General features: G+C 36.5%; 1 protein-coding gene across 1 annotated transcript in view; it reads left to right on the forward strand.

The window, feature by feature from the left end:
- Positions 1 to 3: 3 nt before the first annotated feature.
- The window catches only part of COG5 (component of oligomeric golgi complex 5), a 276905-nt gene continuing 251940 nt past the window's right edge, over positions 4 to 24968 (forward strand). Inside the window, exons 1-5 of the mRNA XM_026513363.4 lie at positions 4 to 144; positions 5328 to 5467; positions 8599 to 8656; positions 13305 to 13359; positions 13461 to 13530. Coding sequence (XP_026369148.3) covers positions 51 to 144; positions 5328 to 5467; positions 8599 to 8656; positions 13305 to 13359; positions 13461 to 13530 — 417 coding nt within the window. The 5' untranslated portion in view covers positions 4 to 50. The remainder of the gene's footprint in view (positions 145 to 5327; positions 5468 to 8598; positions 8657 to 13304; positions 13360 to 13460; positions 13531 to 24968) is intronic.

Consider the following 24968-nt stretch of genomic DNA (forward strand, 5'->3'; position numbering starts at 1 on the left):
CTGGGCGGGGCGAACCGGCGGCTGACGCCATCACCCCGGCACCTGCCAACATGGAAGGTGGTGACGGCGGCGCTGCTGTGGCTAGCCAAGGGGCTCTGGGCTCTGGGGCGGCGACAGCGACAGTCCGGGAGCTTCTGCAGGACGGTAAGGAGTCTGGGTCTGGCTGGGTGGTGAGCCTGGGGGACTGTCCTGCTCCGCACCTGGACCCGGGTGGTGGACTCAACCCGTCGCTTTGCAGAAAGTTTTCCGGTCTTGACGTGACCACTCCCCCCCCCGCCCAGCCCCCTGGCGCCTGGGTGCTGGCCTTGTCAGCCAGTTTCTCGAGAGACTAGCAGGCCCTTTCCCTTCAGGGTGTCCAGGAGGCATCGGATTCCTGGTTGCTCCTCATTTCAACTCTACTCTTCATGCGCTTGAGGTCTCTCTGAAGTCCTGGGACTGCCGCACTCCGGTGACCCAGGTTGACAGCCGCTGGCTGCTGCCGCAATTTTTGATGAAAGGAGGAGGGGTTGCATCCCATGAAAACGGAAAGACCTAGAACAGATAGATGACAATTCTTAATGTAAAAGGGCTTCATTTTTAAGTGGAGTTGGCAGCATCCCTCTATTAAAAAATTCTTGGATTACACAGGTGGCCCACTCGCAGCCTAATTTGTTTTCTTACAAGGCGTTTATCCACAACCATGCATGGGGACGAGTTCAGAACATTATTTCAGACAGGGATTAACCATATGTATTGAATATAGCAGTTTATTGATAGTTTTGGACAGAAGAACTCTAGGAAATAAGTTAAACATAGTACATTTGAGAAGTATATTAAATTGTATTCAGTTAACACCACAAATCTCTTACCCTTCAGAATAAAGTTCAAATTTCTTATCATCTGTTCTTAATTTTCTTCCCTGATTGCCATCATGTTCTACCTGGTGTTGAAATAATTTGTGTACCTAACTTTTTCTGGGCATTGTAGACCACTTTTTATATTCCACAGTTAATAACGGTACCTTTCATATGGTGGGTGCAGAATACATTTTTTTATTGAATATCACAATAAGCATATGCACACATTTTTAAAATGAACATTACAGTAAGCATATGTACACATTTGTAGACCAAAATAGGCTATATACAAATGAAATAGCATTCTAGATTACTGTTTTTCTCTGAGTGTTGTGTATTATTGCTCCTAATTCCTTGCCTTCTCCTGATAATGTATATACTTTTGTCAAAACTTTCTGATGAGGTGGTTTTCTGAACTAGATTGTGTTAGATTCTCTAGGTTAGGATCTCTATCCAGTGCATCTTTGTATCTTAATTTAAATTCCAATTAACCAAGTTTTGAACTCCTGATATGTGTGCAATTCCCACCCTCAAGCAGCTTGCCATTTTAGTAAGGGGAAATAATCTTGTAAAGCTGTAAAGGTAAGCATTATACTATACAGTGTTGCTGCGTAGCAGCATTGTGTACAAAGACAAATAATACAGAGGAGGATGATAACTGGGAATGATTAGGGGAGTGTCAGGAAAGGCTTTCTAGGTGGAATTGGGTTTCGAAGTATAAATAGAACTTCCCTAGATGAAGAACTGGAAGAAACAATACATGTCAGGCATAGGTATATATTTCAGTAGGATGCATTCTGGAATTGTAATCAGTTTTTGAAGGGTAAATAGTCCTTAATTCTGTCTTCTGTATTTTCCTGTTTAGTTCTCTTTTCCATCTTCCACAGTGATTTAAATCCTTACTCTTTCAGACCTCTCCTTTCAACCTCAACCAATGATTTTAAACTTCCCTGAAAAAAAAAAAAAACCCATCAGATGTGAGCTTCCTCCATTTCTTGCCATCAAACCTATAAACTAAACCTAAACCTGTAACTGGCCTTTCTTTTTCCCTTGTATTTTCCATTATACTAGAAGTGGGATCTCTGCTTCTAAGGATGGCCTTCCTCCTGTGCTCTGGATTTTTTTCCTGTCTCCTCAAAGACCCAGTCACCCTCATTCTATGCCATTGAAATCTCTTTGCCAAGGTCTCTAATGACCTCCTTGTAAATAAATCAAATGGATAATTTTTGGTCCTTATCTTACTTGAACTTGTAAAAAGGGTTTGACACTCTTCTTGAAATACTTCCCGTCATGTGACTTGTGAGTTCTATGCTTAAAAATTTTTTTCCTAATTCTTTTTTTTTTTAAAAGATTTTATTTATTTATTTGACAGAGAGCCAGCGAGAGAGGGAACACAAGCAGGGGGAGTGGGAGAGGAAGAAGTAGGCTCATAGCGGAGGAGCCTGACGTGGGGCTCGATCCCATAACGCCGGGATCATGCCCTGAGCCGAAGGCAGACGCTCAACGACTGAGCCACCCAGGCGCCCCTTTTCCTAATTCTTTAAGTGCTCTTTTCCAGGTTCCTTTAATTGCTAGTCTTCAGTTTGCCTCTAATTCAGTGGTTCACTCCACCCATTCTCTGCAACATTCCTAAAAAAGTAAACATTTCTGTCTGTAACAGTGATCACTATGTACAGGATCTGCCAGTGGAAGAGGATAGGATTGACAGGGTTAGTGAGTAGATGCATAGTTGGAATAATTTGTGGGCAGTTTCTGATGTACCTCCTATAGGAATGAGACCACTATAAAAGAGAGGCATTATATGAGTTTTCTTCTGATGGACGATCAGTCCTCAAATGCCAAGTCCAGTGGCCAGTATTCAGCTTTCACTGTGTTTGATCTTTGTTAAGGTCTTTGACGCTACTTACCACTACTTTCTCTAAACTGTCCTTTGCCATTCTTTCTTGTTTTTCTTTCTCTCTGAACGCTCTTAGTCTCCTTGATTGCTTTCATTTTCTCCATCTACTTCCAAATTTTTGGTGTTTGTCTGGCTTCTGAGCTCAGTCTTCTCCATTTCCCTCTTTTTGTGCATTCTAAAATTCATTCCTAAATCATCTGGGTTTTTTTTTTCATGGTTTCAAAATTAGTGTAGATTCACAAAAATACATATATGGTCCTTACCTCTCTTCTGAACTATAGGATTGCTGTCCACTGGACATTTCTATCTTGATAGTGAACAGGCATGATTAGTTTTACATACCAAAAGTTACATATGAACAAATAGTTCAGGTGCTATATGTGAAAAAGTGAGATTACTTCTTTTTTTTTTTTTTTTAACCCCTTTCCTCTAACCTTCTCTGTTACCATCAGTTGTATGCGGTTAGTTAGATGTGTGCTTGTTTCCCATGTAGATGATGAGTTTCTTGGAGTCACCAACACGTTCATATTTATCGTTATGCGAAGATGCCTAGTTGCTGAGCTTAATGCAAAGCTGAATTCCCTATGTCAGTTACTCAGTCAAGAATCTTGGGAATCATCTTTTTACTTCTTGCTTTACCTAATCACCCATTTTCAGTTTGTCTCTTAAGTCCTACACATTATAGTGTGTGAATAGTTGTCAAATTAGTTGCTTTCTTTGTTTAGGCTCATTGTCTTAGGCCTTCCTCATGTCCCTTGGGCTGTTAACAGCGCACCTTAGTGGCGGCCTCTGCAGCTCTATTACATAAGTGTGCTGGTAAACCAGCTTTCTGGTCAAATAGGAAAAGCCCTGATTTTGTCATGTATGCCAATTTCGATGGTATAAATACTCTCAACATGGTCAGTTTTAAGATGCCTACATGTGATGTCCCCTAGCTCACACAATTCCTGAAAATTGAACCGTTGGCTCTCAGGAGCCAATATGAGCCAGCTTCAGCACACCACTGTGTGACTAATCCCTTTTCAGTCATCCTCCATACTGCTGCCAGAAACGAAAACACAAAGCTGACAATGCTCTTTTTTATCTTTAACCTCAATGAGATATAGTCTGAACATTTTAGAAGTCTTACCAGTCTCTTTTTAAACTGCCCTCAGCCTTCCTTTGGAACCTCAACTCCTACCGTTCTTTTCCCTTCTGCCCAGCACACACACAGTGTGATCTAGACACACTGACGTCGGCGTTGCCCTTATTTCTCAAAATATGCTATGGCATTTGCTGCCTCTAAACCTTCCGTCTTCTTGGAGTAGCCTTCTCCACTTGGCTGCCTCACAGGAGCCTTATCCTGGAAACTCCTTGGCAGACTGGAAGGAAATGGGGTTCCCTGAGTCGAGGCCAAAGTAGCAGTTTTTCTTTCACTTTGAGAGTCGTCAGGAGTGAGTCTTTGCTCTTTGCAGAATGCTGCTTCCAGCTGATAATATGGATGAATTCATTCATTCAGCTGGTATGGAACAACTGCCATGTGGCAGGCATTGTTCAGGCTCTAGGGATGTGGGAGTACACAAAACAAAGCCCTTGCCCTCATGGAGCGTACATTATGTGGGTACAGACAATAGAAGTTTTCTGGTAAGGACTCTCTTTTGCTGGTTAGTTTTATAATCCTGTCAGGGTAGTCTTACCTCTATCTCCCACGTGGGTGGAAGATAGTGGTTTTATACCTACACTGAGCTCACGTCTACGTAACTATTTTTAACTCTTAATTCTCTCCATTTGTCTTTCACCCACAGATTTTTGGGTTTCTGTACTGAAAGATATCTTAACATCTAGCATCACTTCTTTTTAGTATTTATTAAGCATCTATTTTGAACATAGGCTGTCTTTCCATTTACTTATTTCACCCATAAATCCTTAGTTTCAGTAACACCTGAAATTTTGTGTTTGCCTATTTCTGTTAAAATTCCAGATTCACTTTATTATGACAACATTTGTGCATTGATATAGAGATATTGGAGACCATACATATCAAATATAGTCAGTTTGCCTGTTGTCATTGTCAATGACCTGGTTTTCTTGCATTAAAGGCTATGCTTAGTAGTTAATTTTTAATCTTTACTCAATATGTTCCTTTCGACCCACTAGTAAAAGTTAACTTTTAGCAGTATAATCTAGGGGTTCAGAGTGTGGGCTCTGCAGCCTGGATTCAAATCTAAGACAGGTTGGACACGTTGCATGCCCTGTCTTTACGTGTCTCTTCATCTGTGAAATGGGGGAAATGATAGTTCCAGCAGGGTTGTGTGAGGATTGAATGAGTTAATATGTTTAAAGTGCATGGGTCAGTGCCAAGCCCCCAGTAAGCTCTTAGTGAATGTTACCAATCTCTTCTCATTTACAGCAGTTCTTGGTGTATAAAAAGACACCAAAGTATGTTATATCTATAATTGTTTTCTTGTATCTATGGTTTAGTGCAGTCCAATTAATAAAGACTTTTCCCAAAGTCGCCAAAGTATGTTATATCTATAATTGTTCTCTTGTTTGCTATCTGTGGTTTAGTGCAGTGCAATTAATAAGTAAAGACTTTTCTTCATATTTTCCCTTAGAGTGTTACAGTGATTTTTTACATGAAGACTTTGATGTAAAGACTTATACTTCCCAGTCTATTCATCAAGCTGTAATTGCTGAACAACTAGCAAAACTTGCCCAAGGAATCAGTCAGTTGGATAAAGAACTACACCTACAGGTATTTCCAATCTTCTGGATCATCTGGATTCATCAACCTAAAGCGATAATTTATCACTTGTTATCCTTTTATTATTTAATCTAAATGCATATTTAAATGAGCGAATGTGTAACTTACCAGTGTCTTATTTTTCAAAGTATATTATTGAAAAGTTTTCTGTAAACTACTTTTTGTTAGTTGAAAAACTAATATACCCCTCTCTCCAAAAGCTTTTGTTCATACTTTGTTTTCACCACCTTAAAGGATGTGTGGTGAATATAGGTGGGTGAAAATTAGGAAGCCTTTGATAAAAGTAATACAAAATGGAATTTTGGTAGTAGAACAGTGTGAATAAGAAAAATTGGTGTGTTCATATTGGCACTTCCCACTTTATGAACACAAAGTGTAACATTTGCTGAAATTATAGAAAGTTGATAAATTTGTGGTACAAAGAACAATATGGGGAATTAGGCGATGGGTCCTAATCTCAGCTGTGCTGGTACCTTTCCTGTCACTTAACATCTTTGAGTTTTGCTTTTAAAAGAAATCTATTAAATGGATTGGAATGAGAAAGAAATTATAGTGGAAGATCTTGAAGGTTTCTTCCTTTTCTACAATTCTATAAATTTTATAGGGAGTTTTTTAGTAAAGTTTTGGCTTTTATTTGTTGAGTAGGCACTTAATAAATATTTAAATGAATGAACAAATGCATGAGTATGTGGAATGTTTACCAGGAAACTTAGATCTGTTATGACATGAGACATATTCACTTAAATTTTTTTGTGTTGTACTTTGTCAACTGAGAAGAGTAGCTTAGGACTGGGATGACTTCCAAGGTCACTTTAACTTTAATTATATATTATATATTTTAATAATATATTTAATTATATATTTTAATCGTCAGGATTCACGTTAGGCTGTGGGGATAGAAAAATGAACATATTTCCCAGCTCTCCAAGGACTCACAGACCAGTGGCAGATACAGAGAGAAATAATGACAGGCAAGTGATGTCTGTTTTATTTAGAATAGTACAAAACATTCATAAAAGCAGGGGAGAATGCACTTAACTCTGCCTAGGGTTCTTAGGGGTGGCTTTTTATAATAGCCACCTGAAATTCTTTTTTATGGTTCGTATTTTCCTTCTTTCTTTCTCTTTCTTTCTTTCTTTCTTTCTTTCTTTCTTTCTTTCAAGTTTTTATTTAAATTCCAGTTAACATATGATGTAATATTAGTTTCAGGTGTAGAATTTAGTGATTCATCACTCATATACAATACCCAGTGCTCATCACAAGTCCACTCCTTAATCTCCATCACCCATCTTGCCCATCCCCCGCCCACCTCCCCTCCAGCAACCCTCAGTTTGTTCTCTATATTTAAGAGTCTGTTTCCTGGTTTGCCTCTCTCTTTTTACCCCCAATGTTCATCTGTTTTGTTTCTTAAATTCTATATATGAGTGAAATCATAAGGTATTTGTCTTTCTCTGACTTAATTTGCTTAGCATAATCCTCTCTAGCTCCATCCACGTCATTGCAAGTGACAAGATTTCATTCTTTTTTTTATTTTCTTTATTCCTTGCATGCAGTACCTTCTTTTCAGGAATCAATAAAAACTAAAAATTTATTTAACATCTCTTACAGGGGACAAATTTACACTTACAGTAGTTTGGGATATGAAGTAGAGGCCTAGTATGAGATCCGAACCCGCTATAATTGTTTTTCTGCAGAAGCAAAATTGGGATAATGCTAACCAAATCCATAATTTTTTTTTAATATCATGAGATGACTAAAATAACAAAAGATGTGATGAATATGTATTAGTTGGGGCTTAGGACAGGAAACAGAAACCACTCTAGGTATTTAAAGCAGGAAGCTGTTTAATACAGAGAACTGGATGCTTCTGAAATCAGCCAGTGGACTGAGTTGAAGGATCTGCCTTCATAAATGCAGTGCGGAGGCCTGGAAGCTCCAGCCATTAGCTCCCATGCCACTGCTAAAATTCTGCCTCGGGGTATCTGGTAACTAAATTCTAAAATGATTGATACGGCTTTTCCAACCATCTCTAAATTTTCAGGTCTCAGGACGTTGCTCATTACTAGCTGAAACAGTAATAGGAAGATAGCTTTCCTTTCTTTTCTGTCTTCAGATCTCTTTTGAAATTTATCCAGCTGGCTGCAGGGGAGTTCATGAAAGTCTAGTTTTAGGAGTTTCAACATTTCCAAACTATACTTGACACAGGAAAAAGAAGAATAGAGAATTAAAATTAGTCTTGTTAGGATGGACACATCAATGACCATATCAGTGGACTGGGGAGAATTCAGACATGTTCTGGCCATCTTAACAGACCTAGGAGACCAAAAGTCATAGTTTTTTAGATGGATGTGATAGAAAGGGACTTGGTAGAATAACAGTGGTATCTGAAACAGGACCAAGTGGAGGATGTAGGGGTTCCAGTGAGTGACTCCTTGCTGACTAGGAGCTTCAGTTTCCAGCCTAGATAGGAAGCTTCTTATTCATTGGAATTGAAAAGGTACAAAATGAGAAGGATTCTTGCATTATTCTAAAGATTTGCCTGATATCTTGATTTTCTAGGAATCTCTTGCATATGGTCTTTAACTCCTAAGCTTTTTGGGTTTTTGATGTGATCCTTCACACTGCCCTAATTTTCATTAAAAAGTCAGTCTTGAGCAGGGAAGAGGATTTACCGTGACCCTGGGAAACTGAAAGCAGAGATGTTCAGGGATAGGTGGGTACTGATCTGCTTTATCTTTTCTGATTAGAATATGCTGAATTCAAGAACTAAGAGGACCTAATGTTTAAAAACATTTTTACAGGGAAAGCGTGTAACAGCATGGCAAAAATTAGCTGGTTTGGGGGTTTTTTGTTTTGTTTAGTTTTTCAATTTTGGCACAACTTGACCTGCACTTCCCATTAGGGAAGCAAGGGGCTGGTGAAAAAGCCGTGTCTTCTTCAGCTCTATGTTCAACTGTAAGTATGTTTGTGTTTCTGCTAATAACTCATCTCAAGTATACCTTTATCACCTGTATTTTTTCCTTCTGTGTTAGTGTTTGTGCCTTCCTATATGGAGAGAGACCTTTAATCTACCTTGTGGTTACAAAGAAAAATACCTAATACAGCAACTTCTTGATTTTCAGGTTGTTGCAAGACATGAAGATTTACTAGCGCAAGCAACTGGGATTGAGTCTTTGGAAGGTTTGTTTCACTAAGTACTATAAATTAGATTGAGCTAGACCAGCGATTGGCAAACTTTTACTGTTAAGGATCAGGTAGTAAATATTTTAGACTTTGCAGGCCATACCATTTCTGTTGCAACTACTAAACTCTGCTGTTGCAGAGTGAAAGCAGCCAGATAATATGTAAATGATTGTGGCTGTGTCCCAACAAAACTTTAGTAAAACTTTGTTGACCTCTGAGCTAAACTATCTGGGTTCAAATCCTTGCTTTGCCACTTGATAGATATGTGACTATGGACAAGTTATTTAACCTCTGTGTGCCTCCCTATCATGTATAAAGGAGGAGTATTAAAATGTACCTATATGGTGTTATTTTGAGGGCTAAGTGAATTAGAAAAATGGTTAGAACAATTTCTGGCACATATTTAGTGCCTCCATAAAATTAACAGAAAATTGTTAATTAATAAAAACGTCAGTACCACCAGAGTGAGTAATAGTGGAAGTAGGCTTAAATACTTTCCTTATTTTTGGCTTTCTTTGAAAATTTTTTCAATGAAAGTACAATAGAATAATAATACATTGGGGGCGCCTGGGTGGCTCAGTCGGTTAAGCGTCCGACTCTTGATTCGGCTCAGGTTATGATCCTAGGCTTGTGAGATTAAGCCCCAAGTCTGGCTCTGTGGTCAGTGCAGAGTCTACTTGAGATTCTTGCTCTCCCTCTCCCCTCACTTGCACACGTGTGCACGAGCGCTCCCTCTCTCTCTCTCCAAATAAATAAAATCTTAAAAAAAAGAATAATATATTGGATTTTTATTTTTATGAGTCTTATTATTTTTGATTGGCTAAATCTTTTATGAATTTTGCATTCTCTCTTCATTAAATTAAACGTCTTATAAATATGGAATGTTAATATCATGTTTTACATTATCACTTGTGTTGTGATTACTATTATTAATCCTTATATTAAAAGAAAACTAAGTGATTATCCCTATGTTGATCAAATTCTTGAGGAGAAGGATATTGCTTTCTGGGATGTAATATTCTTTAATGCTTCCCCCAGTATTTCTTATGCAGTCAAAGGTATTAACTTATTCTCAGCATGTATACTGTTTCCTAGACATCCTGATGAAGAACTTAGTATTTGAGGGAATAGTAGTTTGTCATTTGATATCAGACTATGTTCTTGGGAAAACTGAGTACTGACCACTTCCTATTGGAAATTAACTATTTTTAATCTCATAATATTTTATGTGTTTCTGTAAGCAAGTAAATAATATCCTGTTTTAATGGTGATTTTTTTTAAACAAATGATTAGTGATTTTTTCATTTGTAAAACCCATAAGGATGACTGGTAGTACATTGATTCTGAGTGTATTTAGGTGTAGATGAATCATCACAACAGAAATAGTTCTCGTTGTGGTTTTCTTATACGCATTTAGGCCTATATTGTGCTCGTTTTCCCCAAAATGCTTTTCAGTGATTATAACATTTAAAATATATTGTTAAACTGAGTTAGAATGCCTGTCTATTGAATGAGTATATGAAGTACAAAGACTGCCTTCTCTGAGTTCTTATCATAATCTAAGCATCTTCTCTGGATTATTTGAACATAAAACATCAAAGCATGAATTAGTATTCATTTTGGCATGATGTGTATTTCTAAGTGCTTACTAGAATGTTGAGATGCTGAAAAATAAGTGTGATCTGTATTTGAAAATGAATATTATTCCAGCTTCTGCTACATCTGCTTTTTCCCCCAAATATTGAATTTTTTTTTTTTGCCATGTAAGTAGTTTGGTAGTACATTTATAGAATCTGTTTTATTAAAAGTTGCCCCCTCCTCATTTTCATTCATTTATTAAAATATTATTTGAGGATTTGTTAGGTTCCAGACAGCTATAACAGAGTCCCTGTTCTTATGGGATTTAGAGGTATATTTAATTAACCCTATTTTATTGAAAAGAGATACCCTCATTCCTTCATTCATTTGTTCACTCAAACAGTAGCTGAGAACTTGTTGGGTACCAGGCACCTATGAACAATAGACAGAATCACTGTTCTTATGGTACTTATGTTCTAATGCAGGGAAGCAGACAAAGCAAATATACAAATGGGAAACTTCAGATATTTTTAAGTCCCACAAAGAAAATAAAATGGATGATTGGGTGGAGGAAGGAGAGTCCCTTACTAGCTAGAATGGTCAGGGGAGGCCTTTTTGAGAAGATGACATTTGAGCTGAGAATTGAATGGTGGGAAAAGCCGCCACGTGAAAAGTGGGAGAAGACTTGGTGTAAGCTGAGAGACCAATAAACGGGAAGGTAGGAATTAGCTTGGGATGTATGAGGGACAGAAAAAGGGCCATTATGAGAGGAATTTAATGAATGAGGGAAAGAACTGTAGATGAAATTCTTGGAAAAGAATTTTGATTTTTCATTCTAAAGGCAGTGGTAAACCATTGGAGGGTTTTTATTAGGGGTATGATGTATAAGACTAATGCTCTAAAAAGTTTTCTCTGATGGCTCTATAGGAAAGTAAGTAGAATCAGGGGTACCAGTTTAGAAGATACTAGAAGAGTAGAGTTGATGGTGCCTCAGATTAGAGTGGTAGATGTGAGAGAGGAAAGTGGGTGGGACAAAATGGGGGCAGAGCTGATAGGGTTTGTCGATGGGAGATTATAGGGCTGAGGGAAAAAAGTCACCAAGTGTGATTCCTAAGATTTTAGTCTGAAAAATGGGATAGATAATGGTATGGGTAACTGAGATGGGTTAGAATGGAGAGGATTATAATTTTGATGGGGCAGGGGTGGGACAGAAGTTATCTTGGGCATCTTAAATTTGACATAAGAAAGTTAAGGTCTAGAGATTGTGTGTGTGTGTATATATACATAGGTAGGCAGACATAAAATCTATGTATATATGTGTATATATGTGTGGATGTGTGTATATAAAATTGGTATTTTATTAGGTAGTGTTTAAAACATTGGGATTGGGTGAAATCCCTAAGAGACGCTGTAGATGGAGAAGTGAAACTGACTGAGGATAAAATCTTGGAGTACTCCAGCATGGAGGACTCTAGCAGAGAAGGAGCCACTAATGTAATAGGAAGAAACCCAGGGAGTGTGGTAACTTGGAAGCCCAGAGGAAAAAAAGTGTTTTAGGGAGGGAGTGGTTTAACTATGTTGTGAATTTCAGAGAATTTGAGCAAGATAAAGACAGAACTGACAATAGAGTTTGGCACCTCAGGGATTTCTGGTAACCTTGATAAGATCTATTTTGGTGGAGTGTGTATGAACGTCTATTTGAGAGTGGGTTGTGGAGAGAATAAGATATAAGGATGTGATGATAACAAGTAAGGGCAATTCATTCCTGGAGGTTTATGGTCAAGAACCATAAAACCAGCAGAAAAATGGGAATCCTCTGGTCCCAAAAGGATTCTATTGGACTGAGCCATACTAAAGTACAATTGTATCTGATAATGTTTATTAGTTCTAATATTACTTCATCTAATATGACAGAGTTCTGTACCGAAGTTTATTTAGAAATACTATGTTTTGAAACTACAACTATGCCAGTTAAATATGAAAACTGAGTTTTAATGAGTGGAGTTCAGAATAATTAAAACTGTAATATTGAAAGCTTATTTTCAGGTATATAAAATTGTAAAATTTAAGATCTATCTTCCTGAAAATATTTTTATAGCTTTGTAAGAAGTTAACCATCATGTTGTGTATTTAGAGAGTAAAGGCTATCATACTATCCTTGCTATCGATGTGTATTACTTATCTATCATATAATTAACTTAACAAATATTGCCATTGGAACTAGTCTGAGTTAGGCTCAGGTCATACAGTAGTGATTAAAAAATATACTTTCCCTAACCTCCAGGAATTTACAGTTTCGTGAGAGAGTAAAACATTAAACAGATATACAAGTGAATATGTAATTACCTAATGTGATTAGTGCCATGAAGGAAATGTATGCCGTAGAAGAAAACAACAAGAAAATCTAAATTAGTTGGGGGATCTTTTAGTAATTGTTTCTGTTAAGCCAAGGCTTGGTGAGTAGTGGGGGTTTATCTAGTAGGAGCTTTTGGGTGCAGTTGAGTGTTAGAGAGAAAGTATACCATTTCCAGATGGTGCAGGGCCTTGAAGACCAAGCTGCGGACTTCAGTTTTGACATGGAAGCGAAGGGGAGACTATGAAAGGGTTTTAGCAGGGAATATTGTTCTACAATTTGCACCTTTAAAGAGCACTAAGGCTGCTTCTTTTGTGACTGTAGTACAATACACATGAACATGAAACTTAATCATTTTAAAATATATAATTTAGTACTTAATTATATTTACAGTGTTGTGCAAGCATTACTGTATATTTCCAGAACTTTTTCATCACCCAGAACGGAAAACCTGATGCTCCTTATGCAGTCACTTTCCATTTGTGAGACTTGTTGAGAGGAACAAGAATTGGAGGGGGAGACTACTTAGAAGCTTTAAAAATAGTGCAGGTCAAAGATACTGGTTGCTTAAGTTATGATGGTGGCAGAAAGATTGACATTTTTCTGTATATGGGTATGTGTACACGTATGATTTTTTCTTTTAACATAATTTTTTCCCCCCAGTTGGAGCCCTTGTAAATTTGTAAAGTAATGGAAACTATTTTGTTTTCCTAGGTGTTCTTCAGATGATGCAGACAAGAATTGGGGCTTTACAGGGAGCTGTTGATAGGTACCGTTGTTCATTTTGTAAATAAGTGGAATGGAAAGAAATTTAACCATCGATATTTTGAAGATGATCTTATTGTCACTCCTCTCTTTATTTTCCTTTAGGATGAAAGCAAAAATCGTGGAACCATACAATAAAATAGTAGCCCGGACTGCACAACTCGCAAGACTTCAGGTGGGTTTTCGCTTTTCATTTCTTTATTATTCATTTTGTTCTTATAAGTGGACAAATTTCAAGAGAATGAATTCTGAGAAATTAAGCGGATATGAGAGAAAAGGGGAAAAATACTAAGAGCTTTAAAATAAGATACGCAGGGTTTTTTTTGTTTTTGTTTTTGAGAGGGAGAGAGAGAGAGAGGGAGAGAGAGAATCTTCAGCAGGTTCCATGCCCCGTGCAGAGCCCGATGGGGTTGGGGAGCTGGATCTCACAACCTTCAGATTATGACTTGGGCTGAAATCAAGAATTGGATGCTTAACCGACTGAGCCACACAGGCACCCCAAGATACACAGTTTAAAAGAATACAAGTCTAAATTATTGAAGTGAGTTATTTTTATTCTTATTATTACAGTGTATAATAATTTACTAACTTGTTAAGATTTGAAATTATTTGTTCGATAGAGAATAGGAAGAAACCTAACATTTATGCTGTAACCAAATGTAAGGAACCCAAACTTGTAACTTGTTCTAATAGGAGTGCTTGTGCATTTTTGGGAAATTCAGTTTTTGATTAGAATTTAGTAATTTTTATGACCTTTATTTTTCCAAATATTTTTTCTGTTCCTCCCTTTCCTTCTGGGACTGCAATTACAAATCTTCCAGACACCTTAGGGATGTCTCACAGATCACTGGATTCTCTGTTCATTTTTTCCCCATAGTCCTCTTTTCCCTGTGTGTTCTGTTTCAGATAATTTTTATTGCTTTGTTTTCAAGTTCACTTATCATTTTTTCTGTACTGTTTATTCTGCCCCTAATCTTATTCAGTGTATTTTTCATTTCAGACATTTTTGTTTCATCCGTAGAAATTTGATTCAGGTCTTTTCTTACTTTCCCTTAATCTACTTAACCTTTTGGACATATAGAATATTATTAAAATAACTAATGTCTTTGCTGTAGTCCAGTTTGAGAACATTTCCATCACCACAAAAAGATCCCTCAGGTCTGTAGGCCATTGTCTTGTTTCATTTGGGCTGCTATAACAGAATATCATAGACTGGGGGGCTTATAAAGAGAAATTTCGTTCTCACAATTCTGGAGGCTGGAAGGCTGAATCAGGGTACCAGCCTGGACATGTCCTAGTGAGGGCCCTCTTTTGGGTTGCAGATAATAATTTTCTTTTCTTTTTTATTTTTTTAATTAAGTTTTTAATTTTAATTCCAGTATACCTAACATATAGTGTTCCATTAGTTTCAAGTGTACAATGTAGTGATTCAATAATTCTATATATTACTCGTTGCTCATCATGATTAGATAGTCATTTTCTTGTTGTGTCCTCAAATGGCAGGGCAGGAGAGATTTCTCGGGTCTGTTTTATAAGGGCACTAATCCCTTTCATGAGTTGTTCACTTGTATGACCTAATCACTGCCCAAAGTCCCATGGGTTAGGATTTCAACCCATGAATTCTTTTTTTATCATTTCATTTTTTTTTTTCCTTCATCGTGTTAAGTGTACTCTTTAGTCCCCATCGGTTATTTCCCCCTCTCCCTTCTCCCTCCCCTCTGATAATGATCAGTTCTCTAAAAGAGTGTTTCTCGGTTTGTCTCTCTCTCTCTCTCTTTCTCTTTTCCCCCCATTTTGCTTGTTTGTTTTGTTTCTTAAATTTCACATGAGTGAGATCATATGGTGTTTGTCTTTCTCTGACTGACTTATTTCACTTAACATTATACTCTCTAGCTCCATCCATGTTGTTGCAAAAGGCAAGATTTTAACCTTCAGTCTATTCCAGCCATCAGTACCTATTCCCACTCCCAGTTCTAGGCAGTCACTAATCTGTTTTCTGTCTCTGTTCCTTTGCTTTTTCTGGTCATTTCATATAAATGGAATTATACAAGATATAGTCTTGTGTCTGGCTTTGTTCACTTTGCATAATGCCTTTGAGGTACATCCACGATGCAGAATGTCTTCAGTAGTTCATTCTTTTTTTAAATTGCTGAATTCTGTTCTGTTTTATGGATGTAACACATTTTGTTCATCCCTTCACCAGTTGATGGATATTTGGATTATTTCTAGTTATTGACTTTTATGAATAATGCTGCTATGAACATTTGCTCACATGTATTTGCATGGACCTGTGCTTTCATTTCTCTTGGGTAGATTTCTAAAAATGCAATTACTGGGTTTTATGGTAAGTTTAAGTTTTTAAGGAACTGCCATATTGTTTTCAAAGTGCCTATACTATTTTATATGCCCATCAGCAATGTAGGAGGATTCCAGTGTCTACGCATTCTTACCAACACTTGTTGTTCTCTTTTGATTATGGGCCTTCTAGTGGGTGTGCAGTGGTATCTCATTAGGATTTTAGCTTACATTTTGTAAATGGCTAATGATACTGAGTACCGTTTCTTGTGCGGTACTCAGTATCATTAGCCATTTACAAAATGTAAGCTAAAATCCATTAGTATATCTTCTTTAGTTTACTCAGTCTATTTCATATCTTTTAGGCATTTTAAAATTGGGTTATCTTATTGTTGTAATTTTTTTTTTGATGAGTAATTGACATACAATGTTACATTAGTTTTAGGTATACAACGTAGTGATTCAACAACTCTGTACATTATGCTGTGCTCACAAGTATAACTACCATCTGTCCCTATGTAACACTATTCCATGACCATTGACTATATTCTCTGTGCTGTACCTTTCATCCGTGTGACTTACTTATTCCATAACTGGAAGGCTGTACCTCCCACTCCCCTTCACTCATCTCCCTCCTCTCTGCTGACCATCAGTGTGGTCTCTGTATTTATGGGTCTGTTTCTGATTTTTCTGTGTATTCGTTCTGTTTTTTAGATTCCATATGTAATTGAAATCATATGATATTTGTCTTTCTCTGACTTATTTCACTTAGCGTAATACCCACTAGGTCTATCCAAATTGTTGCAAATGTCATGCTATCATTCTTTATTATGGCTGCATAATATTCCTCTGTGTGTGTGTGTGTGTGTGTGTGTGTGTGTGTGTGTGTACACCATGTCTTCTTTATTTATCTATCAGTGGACCCTTAGGTTGCTTCCACATCTTGGCTATTGCAGATAATGCGCCAGTGAACATGGGGTGCATATATCTTTTTGAATTAGTGTTTTTGTTTTCTTTAGATAAATACCCAATTAAGAGTTTTTTTAATATATTATACTACAATATATGATTTGCAAATGTTTTCTCCCAGTAAATGATTTGTTAATCTTTCTCCCAGTCTATTGCTTTTCATTTTTTTTTTTTTAAGATTTTATTTATTTATTCGACAGAGATAGAGACAGCCAGCGAGAGAGGGAACACAAGCAGGGGGAGTGGGAGAAGAAGAAGCAGGCTCATAGTGGAGGAGCCTGATGTGGGGCTCGATCCCATAATGCCAGGATCACGCCCTGAGCCGAAGGCAGACGCTTAACCGCTGTGCCACCCAGGCGCCCCTGCTTTTCATTTTTAAGTGGTGTCTTTTGAAACAGAAAAATTGTAAATTTTGATGAAGTCCAAATTATCAAATTTGCTTTTATGGATTGCTAACACCATTTCTTGAAAACAACTTTTCTTTCCTTGTTGAATTTTTTTGTTGCCTTCATAATATTTATTGACTTTATATACGTGGGCTTATTTCTGGACTTTTTACTCTCTTCAGTTGATCTAGCTTTTGCCTTTATATTAATAGTACACTATCTTGATTGCTGTAGCTTTTTAGTAAGCCTTCTTTCAGCCAAATGATCTTGAAAAAGGATACTATTTTAGTATGTTTGCAATTAGCTGTGAATTTTAGAATCAGTTTACTAATTTCTACTAAAAAGCTGGTTACGATTTTTTTTCTAGTATCATTTGTATTTTTAATATACAGGGTCCTGGGATCAGGCCCTGCATCGGGCTCCCTGCTCCACTGGGAGCCTGCTTCTTCCTCTCCCACTCCCCCTGCTTGTGTTCCCTCTCTCATTGGCTGTATGTCTCTCTGTCAAATAAATAAATAAATAAATAAATATCTTTTAAAAACAAATTCTTCTAACATAATGTTTTATCATTCTATTTTTTGTAGGATAGGTTTTGTAATTTTTATTTTTATTTTATTTTTTATTTCTTCCCATTCTCTTAGTATTGAGAATATTGGTGATAATTTTGTCTCACTCCTAGAGTACAGAAAAGTACTTTTAGAATTACAAACCCATGTTACAATGAAAAGCAAGGTAATTCAAGTTCTTAGAATGAAGTCAGTTTTGTTCAAGGCTAATCTCGTAGCTCTGGCTGATACTTATTTGATGAACTTATTTTCTTTTTTAAATTCATTTTTTAGTTTTTAGTTTTTTAAATTTAAATTCAAATAATTAACATGCAGCATATTATTAGTTTCAGAGGTAGAGTTCAGTGATTCATCAGTCTTATATAACACCCAGTGCTCATTACATCATGTGCCCTCCTTAATGTCCATTACCCAGTTCCCAAGTTACTCCATTCCCCTCACCCCTCTTCCTCCAGCAACCCTCAGCTTGTTTCCTATGATTAAGAGTCTCTTATGGCTTTGTCTCCCTCTCTGATTTTGTCTTGTTTTATTTTTCCCTCCCTTCCCCTGTGCTCCTCTGTTTTGTTTCTTAAATTCCACATATGAGTGAAATCATATGATAATTGCCTTTCTCTGATTGACTTATTTAGCTTAGCATAATAGTCTCTGGTTCAATCCATGTCATTGCAAATGGCAAGATTTTGGTTTTTTGTTGGCTGAATAATATTTCATTATATATATATACACCACATTTTCTTTATCCATTCGTAAGTCGATGGACATCTGGGAAAAGCTGGTTAGGATTTTGACTGGAAATGTACTGTAGCCGTAGGTGAATTTGGGGAGAATTGACATCTTAACAATATTGAATCTTCTAACTCATAAATATGTTATCTCTTCATGCATGTAGGTTTTCTTTAATTTCAGCCATATTTTGATTTCAGTTTTGTTACTGTTAAATAGTATTTTTTAAAAATTCTATTTTTCTATTGTTCGTTGCTATTTTATATAGAATTGATTTTTGAAAATTGACTCCATAAAGGAAATAATGAAGTTTTTTTTTTTTTGAAGATTTTATTTATTTGAGAAAGAGAGCACAAGTGGGGGTGGGGGAACGGCAGGGAGAGAGGGAAGGCAGACTCCTTGCTGAGCAGGGAGCCTGATGCAGGACTCGATCCCAGGACCCTGGAATCATGACGCAAGCTAAAGGCAGATGCTTAACTGACTGAGCCACCCAGGTGAACCGTAGGTTTTTAAAATTTTCTTTTCATATTGTTGGTAGGCATAGTATGATTTAATGCCGATATTGTTTGAAAATAAAGACTGTAGATAAGACAATGAGGGATTGATAACTAAGCAGCTCTGATTTTCTTAGTAAGACATTGGAACATCTCCTGTGAGAGCTATTGTGTTAGTTAAAGCAGAGAATACAAAGATGGGTGAGATAGTACTTGTTTTCAAAAAGTTTATGTCATGGTTAAAGGAAATACGATGACTATACAAAATGACCTAATAAAATACTGATTACATAAATGCCAAAATAAATAAAGAAACAATAAGTATTCACAGGAGAGAGAAATTGCATGCAATTGGATAGTTCTATGAAGTGTTTAATGCTTAAGAAAGGAGATAGGCTCAAAGAAGTAGGCTGTTGACAGCTTTGAAATAAATCTTTAAGAATGAATGCAATTGATAAGGGTTTTAAAGGATAGGTAGGATTTGGGTAGGCTAGGATGAGAGTAGGGAATTACAGACGGAAGAGTGTAACAAAGGCGCGAGAGGTGGAGGCTTGCAGGGCATATCCAGAGCACGGCAATGAAAGTGTGCATTAAAAGGATTAATTTAAGCCATTTCTCTTTGTCCTTCTTACTTATGACATGTATCTGTCAGCTTCCTTCTTCACTAAAGACAGACCTGGCCCAGTCATCTTTACAGTGAAAGTCTTTACATCATAGTTTCTGGCTTTAGTACCCATAGTAATCCACCCATCATTCTGTCCTCACTCTTTGACTTTCTTAACTCTAGTTATGATCTTCATCCGAGCTCTACCTGAGCCATCTACTCCCATGACCATACAATTCACCACTGAAATCCTAAACCCTTATGGTCCATTTTCTTTTTTCTATCTCCTCTGATTTTCCAACTTTCTCAGTACCTTACCTCAGACCTGTTTTTTTTTTTTAATATAGCTTTATTGAGCTATAATTCACCTAAGTGTACAACAAAATTTTCTCAACTTCCTGCCCCCTCTAACTCTCCAAATTTGGTCTGTAACTGTACATTTCATCTTTCTCAATATTGCTTCTTTCTAAGTCTTACTAAGCTTTTTATTAAGCTATATATAAATTATAGTTACTTTTTTTTGGCTTGAAATTATGTCTTTAACTTTTGTAGGTAAGTTAGAGCTCTGTCCAGAAAAAATGTTTTTATATTCATTTATATCATATTTGTCATCTTTAGCTAGAATTAATATTACCATCTTTTGATTCTTTCTGTGTATTTTCTTGTAGTACTGTGACTTTTCAGCTGCTAAAAGACCTCTAATGTTTAGAATGTCTAATGTTCGTTCTTCTGCATGTTGCTGTCCAGTTTTCCCAGCACAAAATCTATTAAAAACCTAACAGTAAAGAAGTGTTTAATGATTTAGGCTTCTATGAGTTGGAGGATGTTGGTTTGGTCTATAACACACCTAGGTTTATGTTACACATTGCACTTATATTTTGACTTTAGTGTGAATACTTTTGATAGAATTTTTAATATCTGGGGAGCTTTCTTGAATGGAGAATACACATCACCTATATTTTATTTATTTATTTTAAGATTTTAAGTAATCTCTGCACTCAATGTGGGTCTCAAACTTAGAACCCCGAGATCAAGGGTTGCATGCTCTGTTGACTGAGCCAGCCAGGCATCCCTCATCGCTTATATTTTAGAAATTTCTAGTTTGTCTTAAACAGTAATTCATTAACATTAAATAATCACTACCTCTTTAAATGTTTATAGACTACTTATGCAAGTAATAAGTCAGAACTTATAAATTCAAGAAATTCTATTGCCCCAGACATTTAAAAACTGGTAACAAACTTACTTAACCAAATTCTTTAAACGTTTAAACAAAATTATAAATTTGATAGATTTTCTTTTTTTAATTATTTTTTAATTTAAATTTTAGTTAAAGTACAGTGCAGTATTGGCTTCTGTAGAATTCAGTGATTCATCACTTACATAAAACACCCAGTGCACATCATAAGTGCTCTCCTTAGTACCCATCACCCATCTAGCTCATCCCCACCCACCTATGTCCATCAACCCTCTGTTTGTTAAGGGTCTCTTATCGCTTACTTCCCACTCTTTTTTTTTTTCCCCCTTCCCATATGTTCATCTGTTTTCTTTCTTAAATTCCACATCTGGTGAGATCATATGGATTTGTCTTTCTCTGACTAACTTACCTCACTTAGCATAATACACTGTAGCTCCATCCATGTTGTTGCAAATGGCAAGATTTCATACTTTTTGATGGCTGAGTAATTGTCCATTGTATACATATACAAGTCTTCTTTATGCATTCATCAGTCGATGGACATTTGGGCTCTCTCCATTGTTTGGGTATTGTTGATAACGCTGCTATAAACATCGGGGTGCATGTATCCCTTTGAATCTGTAGTTTGTATCCTTTGGTTAAATACGTTGTAGTGCAATTGCTGGATCGGAGGGTAGCTCTATTTTTAACGTATTGAGAGCCTCCATACTGTTCTCCAGAGTGGCTGCACCAGTTTGCATTCCCACCAGCAGTGCAAGAGGGTTCTCCTCTCTCCTCATCCTCGCCAACACCTGTTGTTTCTTGTGTTGTTAATTTTAGCCATCCTCACAGGTGTGAGATAGTATCTCGTCATGGTTTTAATGTATATTTCCCTGATGATGAGTGAAGTTGAGCGTCTTTTCATGTGTCTGTTAGCCATCTGGACATCTGTTTTGGAAAAGTGTTCATGTCTTCTGCCATTTCTTAACTGTGTTATGTGTTTTTTGGGTTGAGTTTGATAAGTTCTTTGTAGATTTTGGATCCTAACTCTTTATCTGATATGTTGTTTGCAGATATCTTCTCCCATTCCGTAGGCTGCCTTTTAGTTTTGTTGCTTGTTTCTTTGCTGTGCAGAAGCTTCTTATCTTGATGAAGTCCCAGTAGTTCATTTTTGCCTTTGTTTCGCTTGCCTCTGGTGATGTGTTGAGTAAGAAATTGCTGTGGCTGAGGTCAAAGAGGTTTCTGCCTGTGTTCTCCTCTAGGATTTTGATGGTTTCTTGTCTCACATTAAGGTCTTCCATCCATTTTGAATTTATTTTTGTGTATAGTGTAAGAAAGTGGTCCAGTTTCGTTCTTCTGCATGTTGCTGTCCGGTTTTCCCAACACCATTTGTTGAAGAGACTGTCTTTTTTCCATTGGACATTCTTTCCTGCTTTATTGAAGATTAGTTGACCATAGAGTTGTGGGTCCATTGGATATTCTTTCCAGCTTTATTGAAGATTAGTTGACCATATAGTTGTGGGTCCACCTCTGGGTTCTCTATTCTGTTCTATTGATCTATGTGTCTGTTTTTGTGTTGTGAAAGAAATTGAAGAGCACACAAAGAAATGGAAAAGCATTCCATGCTCATGGATTGGAAGAACAAACATTGTTAAAATGTCTATACTACCCAAAGCAATCTACACATTTAATGCAATCTCTATCAAAATACCATCAGCATTTTTCACAGAGCTAGAACAAACAATCCTAAAATTTATATGGAACCACAAAATACCCCAATAGCCAGAGCCATTCTAAAGAAGAAAAACAATACTGGAGGCATCAGGATTCCGGATTTCAAGCTATATTACAAAGCTGTAGTCATGAAGATAGTTGATATAGTTTCTTAAGTGCTTTAAACATCTTCAAGAGCAGATTGCAAAACATGTAACATACTGTATTGATTACATTCAGACCAAGTCTGGTAACAGAAGTGCAAATACCATTGATTTGTTTTTTTGGAATATGTATCTTCTTAATCTTATTCCAGTTTTTAATTCTTTTTTCTTTATTACTATTTTCTTCCTTCAGGATTATAACAGTCTTACAGTATCCAAACAAAAAATTTTGTTTCCCATCAGCAAAGTTCTTCAGTTAATTTATTTGTGGTTATGGCATGGCACCTGGTTTAATAGTCTGATTTATGCCTGAGTAACTGCTTATTAGCCTGAGGTACTTTTCATAATTAAGTTTCACTTGTTACATCATACGATATTCATCTCTGCATTTTGTTTAGGTTGTGCATTTTTAAAACTTCGTATATTCAGAAATATTTTTAGTTTTGGGTATCTCATTGCTTTGAATTGTAGTTCATTGCTTGTCTCACTGTTACTAGATTGCCTTTGTTGAAAAAACAAAAAATGTGTCTTAATATATAATTAATAGATTCATCTAGAAGGAGTTATCTATACAGGAATTGGCAAACTTTTTTGTAAGTGGCCATGTAGTAAATATTTTAGGTTCTTGGGCTACCATATCTCTGTTGCAACTATTCAACTATGTTATAGTTAAATTGGCTGTGTTTCGATAGAATTTTATTTACAAAATCAGGTAGAGTATTTTTGGCTGCTAGATGCTAAATCTTGTTCTGTTCAGTGTAGATCTGTTTTCTTTGGGACGTTCAGATAATCAGTTTTGAATGTAGTGTTGAACTTTTTAGTTGTATGTTGTGTGTGACTAGTGGTGGACTCCTCTTCTAGTTATTATATGAGATCATTAGAGATTGGTGCTGATTGATTACAAGACTCCTAGTTTTTCCGGTTGTTATGTAAAACCACCAGTACTAATCAGGCCTTTCTGTTTTAAATAATACTACTTTTTCTGTAGTTATTTGGTTTGAAATAATTCTTGTTTATTTTTCTATGCTTTAGTTTTTTTCTTTGTTTTATAAATGCAGTCAAAAGAAGGAATGAAATACTGATATATCTGTATTAACACTTATTAAATCAATGCCCCTGCTACTTGTTTAATATTTTGATATATCAAATTAATATGCATACAACCTTAAACTTAGACAATGTGATATGTCAATTATTTCTCAATTTGTGGAAAAAGAAACTTTTTGAGGAATGCCAAACTGTTTTCCAAAGCAGCTGTACCATTTTCCATTCCTATCAGCAATTTATGAAAGTTTCAATTTCTTTATTTCTTACAACATTTCTTTTAATATAGCCATCTTATTGGGTATAATGGTTGTTTTATTTTCTCTTTAATTTTTTAAATTTATTTTTTAAAGATTTTATTCATTTGAGAGAGAGAGAGAGAGAGAGAGAGCATGAGCGGGCAGAGGGCCGGGGGAAGAGCAGAAAGAGAGGGAGAAGCAGACTTCCCACTAAGCAGGGAGCCCAGTGTGGGGCTTAATTCCAGGACCCTGGGATCATGACCTGAGTTGAAGGCAGATTCTTAACTGACTGAGCCACCCAGGCACACCCTTCATGGTTGTTTTAATTTGAATTTCCCTAATGACTAACGATATTGAGCATCTTTTATTGTGCCTATCGGCCATTTTTAAAAATAATTTTACTTTTTTTTTTTTTTACAGTGTGTTATTAGTTTCAGGTATATAATACAGTGATTCAACAATTCCATGTATCACTTGGTGCTCATCACAATAAGTTCACTCCTTAATCCCCATCGTCTATTTAACCCCCCCGCCCCACCTTCCCTCTGGTAACTATCAGTGTTGGTAGGAATGCAAACTGGTGCTGCCACTGTGGAAAACAGTATGGAGGTTCCTCAAGAAGTTAAAGATAGAATTAACCCTATCATTCAGCAATTGCACTACTGTGTATTAACCCAAAGAAAACAAAAACACTAATTCAGAGGGATACCTACACCCCTGTGTGTATGGAAGCATTATTTACGATAGCCAGGATATGGAAACAACCAAAGTGCCTATCAGTCAATGAATGGATAAAGAAGATGTGATATATATAACACAATGGAATATTATTCAGCCACAAAAAGAATGAACTCTTACCATTTGCAATAGTATAGATGGAGCTAGAGAATATAATACTAAGCAAAATTAATCAGAGAAAGACAAATACCATATGATTTCATTCATATGTGGAACTTAAGAAAACAAACGAGCAAAGGGAAAAGGGGAGAGAGACAAACCAAGAAACAGACTGTTAATTATAATGCCTATTAGCCATTTGTATATCTTCTCTTATTCAGATGTTTTGCTCATTTTAAAAGTTGGTTTTTGACCTGTTGGTTCGTTCGCTTCCTTCCTTCCTTCCTTCCTTCCTTCCTTCCTTCCTTCCTTCCTTCCTTCCTTCCTTCTCTTTCTTTTCTTTTTTCTTTTCTTTTTTCTTTTCTCTCTTTCTTTCTTTTCTTATTATTTTCTACACTTGGA

Source organism: Ursus arctos, unplaced genomic scaffold (assembly GCF_023065955.2).
Source record: "Ursus arctos isolate Adak ecotype North America unplaced genomic scaffold, UrsArc2.0 scaffold_3, whole genome shotgun sequence".
Classification (NCBI taxonomy): domain Eukaryota; kingdom Metazoa; phylum Chordata; class Mammalia; order Carnivora; family Ursidae; genus Ursus; species Ursus arctos.